The sequence below is a fragment of the Anabas testudineus genome, chromosome 23, assembly GCF_900324465.2.
Source record: "Anabas testudineus chromosome 23, fAnaTes1.2, whole genome shotgun sequence".
Lineage (NCBI taxonomy): Eukaryota > Metazoa > Chordata > Actinopteri > Anabantiformes > Anabantidae > Anabas > Anabas testudineus.
This window is the reverse complement of record NC_046631.1, coordinates 14,071,653-14,087,409: the sequence shown is the minus strand read 5'-3', so window position 1 is coordinate 14,087,409 and position 15,757 is coordinate 14,071,653. Positions and strand designations below refer to the sequence as shown.

Here is a 15,757-nt window from a genome sequence, read left to right as displayed (position 1 = left end):
TAGTGTGCACACTCATTTTGCAGAGAAGCATGGAGAATCAGATTATACACACACTCACATATACCGACAAGGCATCCAATCATATTACAGAGCTACAGAGGCCTGAGAGTGAAATGCAAATGAACCTACACGTTGTCATTTTTAGCAACACTCTCTCTCTCTTTTACTGCCTGTGTCAGTGAATGTGACTCCACCATCTGCTTCACTGTCAGCTTTGTCAGTATGAAGCATCGCTGAGCAGTTTGTGGGGCGTCGAAACCCTCAGGGTTGTCTGTCAGGTGAAGAAGGCGGCGTCGTGCCTAATGTGGTGACTCCTCCCTCGCCGTCCTGAGCTAACACTAAAACTAATCTAACTTTAGCACGTGAGGAAGCAGCAGCTCAGGCTCCAGGATTCTGGATGACCAGAGTCACCGCCATGATTTCCTCAGTTTTATTGACATTTTACTTTAGTGAAGTACGAAATTTGTACTTAAATACTTGTCCTGAGGGTTTAAGCTGGTCTGCTGTGGATTTCGGACATTCGATATGTGGTTTGTGCAGTGGCACATGTTTTTTGGAGCTTTTGGGTGGTTTGCATTAGATCCTTTTAAAAGACGGGTTGTAAATATTTCATCCATGCGATCATCTGTACTCCGAGTGTGTGCTAGTATCTGTATGTGTGTTGCTGTCTGTCACATTTGCATCAGCATTTTTTCTCAGTACAGGGATACAAGAGCTGTCAGGGCATGACACAGGGTCAGAGGTCAATACACACTCGTTCTCACACCAAACATAGTTTCCCGACTGTACACCCTGCACCCCACCTGTCAGTCACCGTCAGGTCAGAGGTCAGTGCGCTGAGGTTTTATTGTCTGTTTTTTGACACATAAACATGCTCAGGCTGTTTCCTGTGTTTGCTGTTTAGTTGAACCAGTTTGCTGCCAACGTCCAGTACAATGTTAGTGTTGGGAATACAAACAGTCACTATCAGGTGTGTGTTTGTGTTTAAACAGCTGAACAAACTACACAACACTCGTCTATTTTCATGCATCAGTAGAGTTGATGTCGATTAATGGTTCTTAAATCTCTTTTTCACGAATCCAGAATCTAATGGATGATCTGAGGACTAGTGTGTCTGTGTTTAGCTCTATGGTGTTTTTCTTTACATTCAGGATGAAACATACCTGGTTGTTCTTCTTTCTGTTTGTGTGTGTGATGATTAAATGTTCTCCGGGCCTCTGATCACTCTGCCTCCCCTGCCAATTTGTGATTTCCGCAGCCAGCACGTCTAACTGGGACCTGCCTGCATCAGTGATTGTGTTTTATCATTTTTCTCCCTGAGCCCAGGTCGGACTAGTGTTTTATAACACATTCACATACAGTAGTTATCTTCTCATCATTAGATGAGAAGAACCCTGTTTGTACTCCAGTCATGAACCCAAAGTCTAATAATCGGACACAATTATTGCACCACATGGGACCAACTTGTAGCCCTGCTTGGCCTCATTAGCAGCCCACATGGTCAGATACACATGGGGTCTATATGGAGCCAAATTGCTTTGCCAGCCTATCACCCAACAGACACAGTGCACCTCTCTCTTGGATCAGCAGTCATCTGGGCTCAGAGAGTCCCCGCTGCGTAAAAGTTATGTTGAACTTCTCCACTTCTCATGTCACTCGGGAGCTTCCTCAGTAGAATGGAAGTTTTTTCGTAGAGAGTAAAAACAAAACACACATCACACATGTCCAGCAACATGTCTAATGTAGGGCCTGATTTAGGTACTCAGTTGTGTGTGCAATCCTAAAAGTGTTTTTTTCCATTTTTAAAAGAGGGTTTTACATGTTTCTGTTTGTCATGGAGAGTTTACATCATTTTATCTAAAGTGAGGTACAAAGCAAAGGCAGGCTAAGTGTAAGGAGGTGTTGTCTTAAGACCCCTACTGGAGATAGACCACAGTCGGGTTTTGAACCCCGCTCTCTCAGATAGAGGGCGGTGATGTTACCGCAACAATATCCAGCTGCAGTTTAGAAAATTAATTTGATCCAGAGGAATTAAAGCTGTTACTGGCTGTTAGGCTAAAATTCACTTTGATGAGCTACAGCAGTCTGAGGTTGGTGAGGCTCAGTTACAAATTATCGGGGTACGTTTGTATTTTCTCTCTTAATCCTTCCAAATATATTAACATGAGTTATAAACACATATTTTAAATGCATTCTTTTATTTCTCCTTTTAATCCTACTGCTTGAAATAACAGCAGCCGCGAGTGCACAATCACACTGCACCTGCCTCTCAAAGGTGTTAAATTCAGACACAATCTCAGCCACCGCGAAACTGGTTTCAGGCTTGATAAATCACGCTGCGTGTGGATTTGCATATTCTCCTCTTTGTATTTTGCACACTTGGGCAAAAATGCTTCCATTTTGCCATAACTCACACACACACACTCTCCTCTATCTTCTCACTCCCCCTCGTGGTTGTTCAGAGGAGCTGCAGCCTGTAAAGTCAACATAAGCTGTATTAAGAACTCTGAAATGATCATTTCAGACAGATTCTTGCTGGTGACGTCCCATGATTCACCGGGGCAGACAGGCACTGATTGATAAAGCCTGAGGGAGAGAGAGACAGACACTGAGACCCAGAGACAAACAGAACAAAAGGGAGAGAGTCCATGGTCTTAATGGACTGCTGAGTGACTGACCTTGATTCTTAATGGACACACATACTGACTGACACACACACTGTATTGACTTCTATTCATTCCCTGAAGGCTTGGCTCAACCTGAACCTGAACCCAGTGAGTGATAAGGACAAACAGCTAGAACCTAACTGTACTGACAACAGACTTTAAATTAATAAACACAAATTCATATTAAAATGGACCCAAGATGTCTCCTGTCGACTGGTTCAAGGTCCAAACTCACAGAAACAAGTGTGTTGATGTCAATAATTCACATAGAAGTAATAAGATGAAATAGATTCAAGACCATTAAAGATATAGTATTAGAACATAGTGTAAAATCCCCAAAGTGTGATGGAAGACCAGTAGATAAATGGTAAATGGTAAATGGTCCGCACTTATATAGCGCTTTTCTACCTAGCAGGCACTCAAAGCGCTTTACACTGCTTCTCATTCACCCATTCACACACACATTCACACACCGATGGCAGAGCTGCTATGCAGCTGACCTGACTCACCAGTAGAGACCATAAGTCCTAGAATTGTACAAATGTACAAATAAACTGGCATTTATATTACGTAAAGCTGCAACAGATATTTAATTTATCAGAGGAAATGTATTATCTTTTGGTGTCAAATTAGTTGAAGCAGTCACTTTAAGGTGTGGTAACATCTTACTTAGGCAAAAGCATCAGTAGGTTTTTCTGGGTTCTCCTCTCACAGTCCAAAGACACACAGTCAACTGGTGACTCTGAGTGTGAACAGTTGTCTGTCTCTGTGATTAACTGGCAGTTTGTCCAGGCTTCACCCCATCTCATCAGTGAGTGAATGGGATGTCAGGCACCCAAGCTGTGATACAAATGTGTATTTAAAAAATAAGCAAAAGAAAACCGAGTATTAAAACTGAACACCTCTCTAACAACCGAACAACCAAATACAGCTTGGTATCTTGACAGGTGTCGATGTGATAAGATGATCAATTCATTTCTCACTTCATCTGCTTTTTATTGAATCAAGTTTCATCTGAACACCTGGAGACCTGGTGAGGCCAAAGCAGTGAAGATGTGTGGACTTCACCACCCGCCCCCATCACTGCGGGTCCATCTGTACCAAAGCCACACGCCACACAAACAGTTTCTTCCTGTCTACAGTTGGTCTCATCAACAGGACCCAGCTCCCCCCACTGACATGTTGTGTGGTCTCACAGCCCACTACCACAGCTCCACGTTACTGCGTCTCTTGCAGTGTTTCTACACTTCTTTACTTTCTACTAGCTGTTTGACTTTCTGTGTGTCGTTGTCTTACTTGGTTGTGATTCTCATTCTTTTCAAAAACTCCCCCTGTTAATAGTCAGAGTCTTTCGGCTTCAGTGGGCAGCTCCAGCTCACATAATGATGTAAAATTCACACTGACTGACGTCCTGTAGCTTCTTCAGTCTTTCTGACTCCATATGTGAGAAAAGGGGGGTTTAGGGTGGATCCACAGTTTCCTCAGCCAAGGACAGTCTGCTCTGTGCTGCTAAAATGTTTCCAACACGCTCTCCTCTCAACCCCAGAGAGCGGGAGACAGAAAAAGAGTTATCAGACGCCTGCAGCTGGCACACACACAAACACACATTACTGAGCTTCTTAAGGACGACAATGGATAAAACAGTTCAGAGAAGCTGGTGGAAAAACTGTTCTCTCTGTGTCGCTGCAGGTTTCAGTGTCAGACCAACTGCTGGACTGTTAGGAACACGCCGAGGCGTGTGTGTGTATTAATATGCATTGTGTGTTTGTGTGTCCGTGCTGAGCTTATTCAAGTAGAAAATGAGTGAGTGTGTTTGATGCCAGCAGCTCGGCTGTCCACCTGGACGCCGCCCAGGGCTGTGCAGATATGTGTGTGTGTATGCAGTGATGGAAAGTACATCAAGTGGTGTATTTAGGTACAATTTACAGATACTTGTACTTTGCATTTTCTGCAACATTAGAGCGATGAAGACATTATTTCACCCATTTGAATTCATTCATATAAAATGTGAATATTCTGAAGGCAATGATTACTTTTATTTTTGGTACCTTAATCTCTGATAATACTTCAGTATTTCTACACTGTGCCATTGCTACTTTTCCTTAAGTAGAAATATCCGAGTACTTCTTCCACTGCTGTGTGTGTGTGTGTGTGTGTGTGTGTGTCAGGATGTAACAGATGAGGGACTTTAAAGCAGATCCTGATCCTGAGTCTGTTTAATGGTGAAGTATTAATTGAAATCGTGTTTTTTAACAGTCTGGTTCCTATTCCATTAGTTTCACCAGCAGTTTCATTACAGAGATCTGGAAAATGTCCGATGTCTCTGCTGCAGAGAAAGGAAAGATTCAGTCAGATAAATACAGATGTAAACAAACTGTTTAATCCTGAAAACAAAATGCTTGCGATGTGACACAGAGGGATGGGACTCGGTAGCATTTTACCAACTCCAGTCATCATCTAAAAATGAAACCTTGACTTTTAGGACTCGTTCCTTCTGAAAATGTTAATAAACTAACTTCCTAATTATAACTGTAAGGAGTCTGTAAGACGACACTTTCAGCAGGAAAGCTGAGATTCAAAAAGAAGAATAGCCACCGTCTCTACCACGCCTTCCACTCTTTCACTGATATTATGGATGCGTCCAAAGCCTACGAACACAAAAACAGTCGTCATAACCAATGAGCCGGCAGCCTTGTCCACAATCATCAATGTGCTGAAAACCAAACGAAACTGTGAGAGGACAACTCGGTTCTCCAGAGCTCATATGAGCAAACAGCTTACTAGACGGCCTTCTTCACATCCCTTCACCCCCAATCCACCTTTAACCTTTCTCTAACCTACATATTGCAGGGTCAACAACGGTCGTCCATCCCAGGTTCGTACATTTTCTACAGAACAGTGCAGCAGTGAAATGTCGCAATAATCCCGCCTTGAACAGGCAGCGCAGGAAGAGCTAATGACACACAGTCAGCAGTTAGTTCCACAGAGTCATGATGAGAGAGAGACATGGACACAGACAGAGGAAAAGAGAGAGAGAGAGTCTCTTGGTGAAATGTGTCAGAGACGATAGGGATAATACATTAATCTGAGGAAAATGGATGCACACACACACACACACACACACACACACACACACAGTCAGGTCTGCTTCAATAATCCTGAGGACAAAGATGAGCAGAGTTCTGACATCAGCACCTCTTCCAGGACAGTGTGTGTTAATTTAGAGTGTGTGTTAGTGTGTTACACTGAGTGTTCGCTGTGGGGAAAACGGTTTGTGGCGTTGTGTGTTACTGTGTGTTTGTGTTTTACTGTGTGTTTGTGTGTTACTGTGTGTTACTGTGTGTTACTGTGTGTTACTGTGTGTTTGTGTTTGAGCCATTTTCTCTGCTTCTTAGTGAAACAGCTTAAAACGGTGGCATGATGTCATGCTGTGACACACACTGCAATCGCCAAACACACACACACACACACACACACACACACAGTGCATGTCACATCCTAAACAACATTTGTGCCACTCGAGATTTCTATTGGATTCTACTGCGTTTGATTTGAATGTGATGCTAAAATGTCTCCATTTGGTAGCTGCTGAAGAGCTTTCAACCACATCACATGTTCTTCATGAGCGAATGGAGCTCGCCCTGCTGTGGTGGAATAGTAAATGTTACATTTATTTTTAAATTAGTATGTGCCTGGGCATATAGCAGGATTTATTGGACTGAACATCAGCATGTTACAATCCAGAGCAGCTGCTTATCCAAGTCTTCATGTTCCAAATGCCATTATCCCCCGGCACTGCAGAGTGCTTCTTAGAGTAATAGCACCCTAAGATGTTTGGGAATCAGCGTTGATGGGTGGATGAAGACTTATGAAGCTTCAGGATTCAAACACTGAAGCTCTGCAGCATCACACTCACTTTAACAGCTCAGTCTCAAATGTGTGGAATAGAAATCCAAGAAGACTTTTACTAAATCTATATTATTACTATTATTATTATTACTATTCATTAAAAAGAGATTCATTAGTAAAACAACTTGTCCTAAACATAAAATACTTTTTCTGTACTTTACTATTTCAGTTAAGATGCTAAATAAAAAGTCACTTTTCAAATGAAACTATGACAAAATGTTTCACATTATTTTGTCAATGGATAAAAAACAAATCATAATATAATTTCTTATACTGATGATCCTCGTGTGATACAAGCTCTGACACACTGCGCTGAAACACTGAGCTCCACAGAAGTAGAACCATTGAACTATAGATTTATTGCCTCAGGCTGCAGTTGTCAGTGTCTAACACCGTCTGGATGAATGTTTGTGGGGACGTTGTGGGAAGGACGCTCCTGTCGAGCAGCAGACAGCAGAGGTCTGGCCAGAACTCAAACCTTCATTGTGGCCTGAGGGGAGACAGGTGCTGGTCCCTTCTGGACTTGCCAGGTAAGAGATCAGGGCCATGAACCTGACTCAGACATCACTGTGCCTGAAGTGTTTGTGTTTTCCTCCACACTGAACATTTTGCATCATGGAATTTGGGTCAGTCTCTGTCAGTTATTGGGGGCTAATGATCCTAAATACTGGATCACCTGGAAGGACACAGAAAAACTTGCACATCTGAATCTGGAACAGGTGCCAAACAAAACCACAAAGACTCCCACACTGTTGCTGTAATATCCATTTCCAGAAGAGCTGAGGCTTTTCTCAAATCCAATCAAAACTCAAATGTGTGATTTGCTAATTCTGTATGACTGTCATGGTTCCAGCCTCGTTGCTGCCTGGCTTTTCCTCATGCCCTTATTTGGGCAACTTCCTATTTCCTCCTCCCAGCCTGATTACCTTTACTCACCTAATTGATTGAACCTGGTTTCCCCCACACTACATATATAGACCTGCTCACCTTTCTCCTCTGCCAGGAAGTCTAACCTCAACTCCCGGACACTATCCAGTGTTTGATTTGGACTGACATATTTTGGATTATAGAGACTCTGCCTGTCCTGGACCCTGCCTTTGCCTGACCCTCTGGTACTGTAAGTCTACCCCTCCTGATCTGCGTTCTCCTCGTCCTCCTTTGTCTACTCGCAGTGCCGGACCTGATCCTGTCTCTGTCTGATCCCCCCCGTCCTGGACCTGTACTCCTTCCACCCTGTCCCTGCATCATTCCACTCACCAGACCTGCCTCACCTGGACCTGTCTTCAGCCTACCCCTCAGCTACAGTGAGTGTTTTCCCCTGACTTGCTCTCTCCTTTGTTTGTTCCCTTCCCTGATCGGACTATTTGGACCAGTGTTTTTGACCTGGACTGTTTTTTCTATTGTGGATTTTGCCTGCCGGACTTATCTCTGAACTGCCTAACTGTGTATGACCTGGATTACCCTTGACCTCATTGGCCTGTTGGATGAAGTGGAAGTGTTTGAACTGCCTCATCACCCTGGACTGTATTATTACACTGTTTACTGGACTTTGGTTTTCTTCATCACCACCACCACCAACGGTGTTAGGATTTGAACTGTCTTTCTGTGTGCGTTTGTCCTCCTGGATTCATTACACTGTTCCCGGCAAACACTGTCTCATCTCCTCCACATGCTCTCTGTTGGTCGGCCATATTGGCCGTGACCTCACACCACCATTTCCTGTTGCAGACTACTTCCGGTTCACCCAGACCTCCACTCTAATTCTGAACTGACAAGTTTCCTACAAGTACTAATCTGACTCATTCTCTTGTACTCTTGTTGCTAAATAAAACCTTAAACTGTTCCGGTACTCCGTTTTATCTCTGGCCATGGAGTCCTTCATCCAGCTAATGACAATTACTGGACGTTTATTTATCTGCCAGACGTTTAATGAAAAGAAATCTACTAAAAAAAATTGTGACGAGACAAAATAAGAAAAACGTTATCAAAATATTCCAGTAATGAAGTTCTGAATAAGTCTTCAGGCAGCACCACATAAGAAACCATCATGATGAATACAGCCAGGAGTAATGGAAAATAACTTACTCTGGAAAATGATTCCCACGGCTGAAGCCATACATCAACTGTAAGCAGAAAAGCAAACCTTTTTAACTCTAAGCAATAAACTCTTAATCAACTTATATTTTAATTGTGAATTATCACCACATACAAGAGCCACGCTCATAGGAAACTGCTGGATTTTGTAGTTGCTGGTTTTTCATTTTCATCTCTTAATATTTCTTTTATTTATGCCATGTTGGGATTTAAATCACGTCTCAGATTTCAGACTGCTGAAATTGTTCTAAACCCACTGAGACACTGTACGACATCAGACAGTACAAATAAACTTGATTTGATACCTGTTACTACAGTAGTATACTGTGCCTCTTATGGTTTGTGTATCTATTATTTACCTGTAGTCTATTTTTACTCCCCTTGCCTGTGTTGTGTGATGTTTTTTGTACTGTACTCTCCTTGTACCACTGTTTTTCCATGGTTTATTGTTCATCTTAGTATTTTCATTTTAGCATGTTATTATTTTGCACTGTGAAGGACCGTGGCCACAGTCCAGCTTGGACCTGAAGATTATATTATCTCCCCATGAGCACTACAGGCAGGTTTACAACACAGCACTAAATCTACACTGATATATTTTCTAACAGCTGCTGGGACTGAAGCAGGTTGCATCAGAAAACATTTATCGGTCCCCTTCCAATACTGGACTGCAGCTGCTGCTTTAAGTATTTTTAAATGAATCTGTTGATTTTTCTATTAATCAACCATTTTCTCTATAAAATGTCAGAATATTGTTCCACAAACAACGATCCAGAAGCCAAAGATATTATGTTTATGCACATTTACAAAAATCAATGCAGGAAATATAAACATTTGAGAGATTGGAACAAGCAAACGTTTGAATTTTTAGCTTAAGAAAAACAATCTCTGATTATCAAAAAGTCTGTTGTGCAACTAATTGATCAACTTATCAAGATACCACAGACTATACTGGACAAAATAAGATGTGAGAATCAGTCAGTAATTCTGAGGCTGTACAGCTCAAACTATTTGTCAATTAACAGAATTCACCAACTATTTCAGTTACAGAATGTGAAGATACATCGTGTAGCATGTTGGGTACATGCTCTACAACCTGCACCACCTGCAACCTGTGGTTCCCATTAGTTACCAGCATACCTTTTGTTTTGCTTGGCTAGAAATCATCTAAACTTGATGTAGAAGAAAACAGGTGAAGAAGGTGAAAGAAAAGGGGATGACCTACACTCTGTACTGTCCCTTGAACTCAACACAACAACAATGACCTACTAGTCTTTTAGAACAGCCTCACAAACAGTGGACGTTTGTGAACCATTAAATCCCCTACAGACCCTTTAGTGTTTTTGGACTGTCTGAATACACTTTGCATGAGTTTAAAAGTAAAAAATCCATAAAAGCTCATTAGCGGTTTTTGTATTCTAAACCATCAGGAAGGCAGCACAATCCATAAGTACATAACTAGCGTAATCAGACGTGACGTCAACTTCACACTCTCTGCAGCTGATTCATCATTCATCAGTTGTTTCTCTAAATAAAACAAACAAACAAATGTTTGTTGGCTGCAGCTTCTCAAATCTGAAGATTCAGTTTTCCTCCACTGTATATCCCAGTAAACTGAATTTATTTGGGAACACATCCTTTATATCCCTCATTGATCTGTCAGATAAAGTCTGACAGATGTGTCTGGGCTCAACATAAGTCTGAACAGATTTTAGATAAAGATCCACATCCCACTTGTTACGACTGGTTTGTGTCATAGTAGTTAGATATTAAATAGCTAAGTATGTTTTGGTGTAGAGAGTACAGATTATGAATGTATCAGAGATCAATACAGGATTAGAAATGTCAGGCTGGATATCGGCTCTTACATCTCTATTCAATTTATTGTTGATTCACGAACGGCACTGATTCATGTAGATTCTCATGGATTCAGCTTCCATAAAAGAAGGAGACGCTGATTGTTAAGAAATCATCAGCTGTTTGTTGTCCTGAAAGGAAGAGTTAAATAAAAAGAATCTTTAAGAAATGGGATATTTTTGGTGCTGATGTCCTGCAGCTCGATTCTAGAAAGAGCGGCTTTATGGGACACCGGTGAATGAATGAACAAAGCTGTTAATCTGAGCTCGTTTGGATGTTGTTTAAGCTGTATGAGCATACAAATCTACAAATACTCCGTCATCTACACCCCTGTGTAGAAACAATTCACCTTAATGCATGTGTAATGTGCAGGTAAATCTTGCACTGTAAATAATAGAATTTATTTCCAAGTCTGATTAGATCTTCTGCATTTCATTAGCTTTGTATCAGCACAATCCGACATAATAAATACTCGTTATACTACAAGGATTACCATATTACTACAAAACACCCTAAGGTGCTGTTATACTAATGTAGTAGTGCTGTGAACGGAGCTGCTGGTAAACGTTTATCACGTCTGTCTGTGAAGCATTAACACCGGACCTGTCAATATTTAGGAGGGTTCAACCTCCGGGGCTTCTGCCCGGTGAAGGACGCGCAGACCCCGGCTGACCAGGACCAGGACCAGCCGTTCGTTAGCCTGTTGGCTAGCAGCCGTGCTAACTTCGCCTCCGCTGCTCGGTAACCGGCTCTGGACACGTTACCGACACACAACGTAACAAAAATCACCGTAACGTCACTGTAACCTCAGCCTGGCGTCAGATTAACACACACACACACACACACACACACACACACACACACACACACACACACACGGTACCGTTACTAGTTTCAGGAGCTCTACGTTACCGGCGGCGCCAAACCACGCTGCACGAGACCAGCACACACACACACACACACACACACACACACAGGTGTGTACTAAAACACACACACACACACACACAGGTGTGTACTAAAACACACACACACACACAGGTGTGTACGAAAACACACACACACACACACACACAGGTGTGTACTAAAACACACACACACTCGCCGGTCGGTGTGAACCTGCACGGATTGGTCCCGGTCCGGTCTTACCTCCCTCCTGGTCCGGTTGGAGACAGGCCGGGATGTTTTTCTTCCAGCCGGGCATGATGCACCTCAGGGCGGATAGGGAGTCCAGGGCGGCCCGCTAGCAGACACACACCACCAGCAGCGGGAGGAGCAGCAGCGGCGGCGGCGACACCAACATGGCTAGTTAGCTTTAGCTTGATCCACCTCCGCCCGCACTGAGAGGCTGCCTCACTCTACCACTCTCTCTCTCTCTCTCTCTCCTCCTCTTTGTCTATGTCTCTCGACCCCCTCCCCCCTCTGGAACTCTACCCCTCTGTGCTCTCTGGAGGAGTGGGTGAGCGAGGTAACGTCAGAGTGGTGGGAGAGAGAGAGAGAGAGAGTGACGTGATACCCGTGACGTGAGCGCACGCCGGGTCCGGGTACAGTTCACGGGTCCCGGTCCGGGTCCGGGTACAGTTCACGGGTCCCGGTCCGGGTCCGGGTACAGTTCACGGGTCCCGGACCGGGTCCAGGCTGCCTGTTAGAACCCGAACCCCGCTGTCCCGTACTTTACTTTAAGTTTCTGTAAAGTGTCGCAGCAGAGAAGAGTCAACACCAACAGAAATACTCAGAGGTAAAAGTACTATTACTCAAGTAACTAACTACTTAGTACTTCTTCTAAATAACACTGTTTATTTAAGTATTTGTACTTGATTCTACTTTTACTTCTTCCACTTCTGTCCAGTTTTATCATGAATATATATACATATATATATATATATATATATATATATATATATATATATATATATATATATATATATATATATATATATATATATATATATTCTAATAACAAATATTGTAAATGAGATTATTTCTTTTATTGGAGGATTTAGATTTTTATCTACTTTAGGGATTAAATTAATGAAATACTGCTCACTGATTTGTAACACCGCTGTTCTAAACATGTACTACACCACATGATGGTATTTTATATTGTTTTAAACTCTGTCATATTGTCCAAACTTCATATTCCTGAATGTTTACTTCTGTTAACATTTATCCACACACTTATTTTTGTTTATTACTATTACTTATTATTATTATTATTGTTATTATTATTATTGCCTTGCACATGAAGGAGGTAAATTAAAATTACACAGGAATATGTGTCAGCAACAATTTGAACAAGCACATAATGTATTAAATCAAATTCACAATGTATTTTAAAACATTAAAATGTACTGTGTGTAATTGGAACTGTAATGCAGTATTTCAGTGTTACAATAAAAAGTAGTTAAAAACCATTGTGAACGCACAAATATACAAATAGAGACAAAACGAATTCTGACTTGTTATAATTTACTTTTGTGTTACGTTAATACACCTGCAGACATGTTAACCAGGAAACCACACACACATCGTGCAGGTATTTGAAGCTCATGTGTTGACTTGTCTCTGAGGAATTCACCCCCCAACTCCACCTGGCTGTGGATTAAAGGAGAATTCTACCAAATTTCAAAGTAGAGAACAAAGCAGTGACGTTCCAGACTGAATGACGGGGAACAGCAACATTAGTTTACTGTATCAGGCTGAACCCTGAGAGGGTATTTTCTCCAGCATTCATCAAACAATACAAGCTTTAAATTTCTCCGCTGTGCTGAAGCACTGCTGTAGTAAGAAGGATACTGAGCATCTTAAATGTTTGGATTCTCTTGAACAGAGATTCAACAAAAACAGACAAGAAAAATGAACAGACACCTTCATGGCTTTATTTATGTTTGTGTTCCTCTGGTCTCGAGGTTTGTACGAGTGTTGGAGCAACTTCTTACCTGTTTGCGCCCAAGGGGCCAGTTTCTCATAATCTGTCCATGGATCAAAGACAGCAGATTAATTGTCTGACAACAACAACGATTAACTGAGGCGCAGCCATGTTTGCTCCCCGTGGAGCTGTGGGGAGACGGGTGGAGGAGGAAGAGGAGGAGAAGGAGCAGTGAAGTGGAAGAATGAGTCTCTGCAGGCTACTAGACGAAAAGCAGAGACTGACCTCAATAAGAAGAGAGAGACAAACAGTTACAGTCAGAGTGAGATTCCCTGCAGCTGAACAGGCGAAATAATGAAGCTCAACCAAATCATGTTACGCTGTTGTCAGTTAACCTTTTGAACACTGGTGGATTCATCTTCTTAGATTAATGATGTGTGGGCAGCGGTGTTGAAACAAAACAAATGTTCATTTAAATTCTAGTTCAAGTCCCAACATTAATTAAAAAATTAACAAATTTCACAGGGAATTTATTATGAATTTAAATTCATATTTGGTTTCAGCTGTAAAGTTCATGTTGGGGGGGTACAGGGTCTAATGGTCAAACAGCTGTTTAGGAGCTTCTCCTTCATGACTTACATTAATATGCTGTAAATATTATACACTGTTCTTTTTATAGTAAACTTTGTGAAAGGTCTAGAGACTATTGGGACAGGGCTGCCATTGCTGATAGATCAAATACTGAGTTTTACACACCCAGCGTTCTACTGTACAAGAAAAAAGAAACCCTTAGTGCGTAGAAGGACTAGAACAGGTGATGCCTCACGTCAGGTGGTGTTCATCATTCAAAAGGGGAAAGCAGAAGAAGACCTGGCTGCAGACGTACAAACCATGAATGAAGCAGCACTTACTTACTATTTTCACATCACTCTCGTTCACCGGACGCCGACTACTTGAGAGTATGTCTGATAAGAACTTGTAAATAGTCGAGTAGTTTGTTTCTCTTCTCGTGCAGCGATGTGCTGAGTTGAACAGCCAATCAGAGCGGTCTCTGTCACTGTTGGGGTCCGCCGCCAATTCAACCTGCAGAACTGACTGAAAAGCCACTGACGAGGGTCCAACTAGTCCCAACTATGCAGGAAATTAGGCTCTACAGCCAACAGACACTCGCTGACAGCCTGGCAGTGGCCAGCCGGCCAACCAGTGGCTCGGTGTTTCACAGCCTTTAATCTTAGCTTTGTCCTTTTTGCCTGTTATACAGATCTCAATTCTCTCAAGGACTTTAAAACCAGATAAGGTTCCCGTACTTTAGTTCCTGGAAAAGAAAAATGGACCCAAAATCATTCAGTTTCCTTCTTTTGTGGATCCTATATGCAGAATCATGGAGGAGTGGGGATTCTTTTACCTGTCTGTGCCCATTTTCTCATAATGCGTCACTGTCTCTACCCATGAATTTATATCGTCTTCATCATCAGAGTCTTAATCAGTTTCCTGAGAGACTGAAGAAGGTGAGTGTGTATGTTTGTGATGCAGCTGCAGCCTCATTTTGCAGATTACTGTCAAACGCTGCCAGTGCATTAACACACACACACGCACACACACACACACACTGGAATCACAGCATGCATATGTCAGTAGCTGCATTATGTGTCAACAGAGAGTGAGCGCCGGGGGCTTTGTAAACATCCCACTCAACTGATCTGTGACTCATCACAAACACACACATTTCTGCTTCTATCTTTATGAGGACACTCATTCACATAATGCATTCCCCAGCCCATTTCCCAACAACCTCTGTTAGCTCTGGGCTCATCCACATCTTCCTAAAAGAGGTGGACTCGATCATTTTAAGCCATTGTCATCTTGTTCTCGTAGCATTGTTTCTTTATCAGCCTGTAATGTAGTGTCACAAACACTTCCTGTACAATAACCAGATAATATTCATATACATCTGTAACTTAGCAAGATTTTAACTTACATTGTGCAATAACATGTCAATATGATCCATTATAAAATTACCAAAAACAAAGAGACAAAGAAACATAATTAAAAATAGTCACAGTGACCAAAAATAGACACAAAATGACCACAAAGAGATGAACAAAGAGCAAATAGAGACACAAACAGTACTTCATACCACAATAACTCTCAGGTTAAAACAATCATGGTTTCAATGAACTACATTTACAATCATCAACACCTACTCTTATGAATTATGCTTCTATATGTGATTTGCATCACAAATTGCTGCAACATCAATAGAGAGATCGTAAAGACCAGAAGACCATAGAAAACCACTGCAGTGGATGACAAAAGAAAGAGGATACACCAACCTCCAGGAGGTTGGTGTATCACTAGAGTA

At 42.0% G+C, this 15,757-nt stretch overlaps 1 protein-coding gene across 1 annotated transcript in view; it reads left to right on the top strand.

Moving 5' to 3' along the window:
- LOC113162861 (glutamate receptor-interacting protein 1-like) overlaps positions 1-11,271 on the top strand; it is an 18,611-nt gene extending 7,340 nt beyond the window's left edge. Inside the window, exon 15 of the mRNA XM_026361095.1 lies at positions 11,144-11,271. Within this exon, the coding sequence (XP_026216880.1) occupies positions 11,144-11,271 (128 nt within the window). The remainder of the gene's footprint in view (positions 1-11,143) is intronic.
- The last annotated feature ends 4,486 nt before the right edge of the window (positions 11,272-15,757 follow it).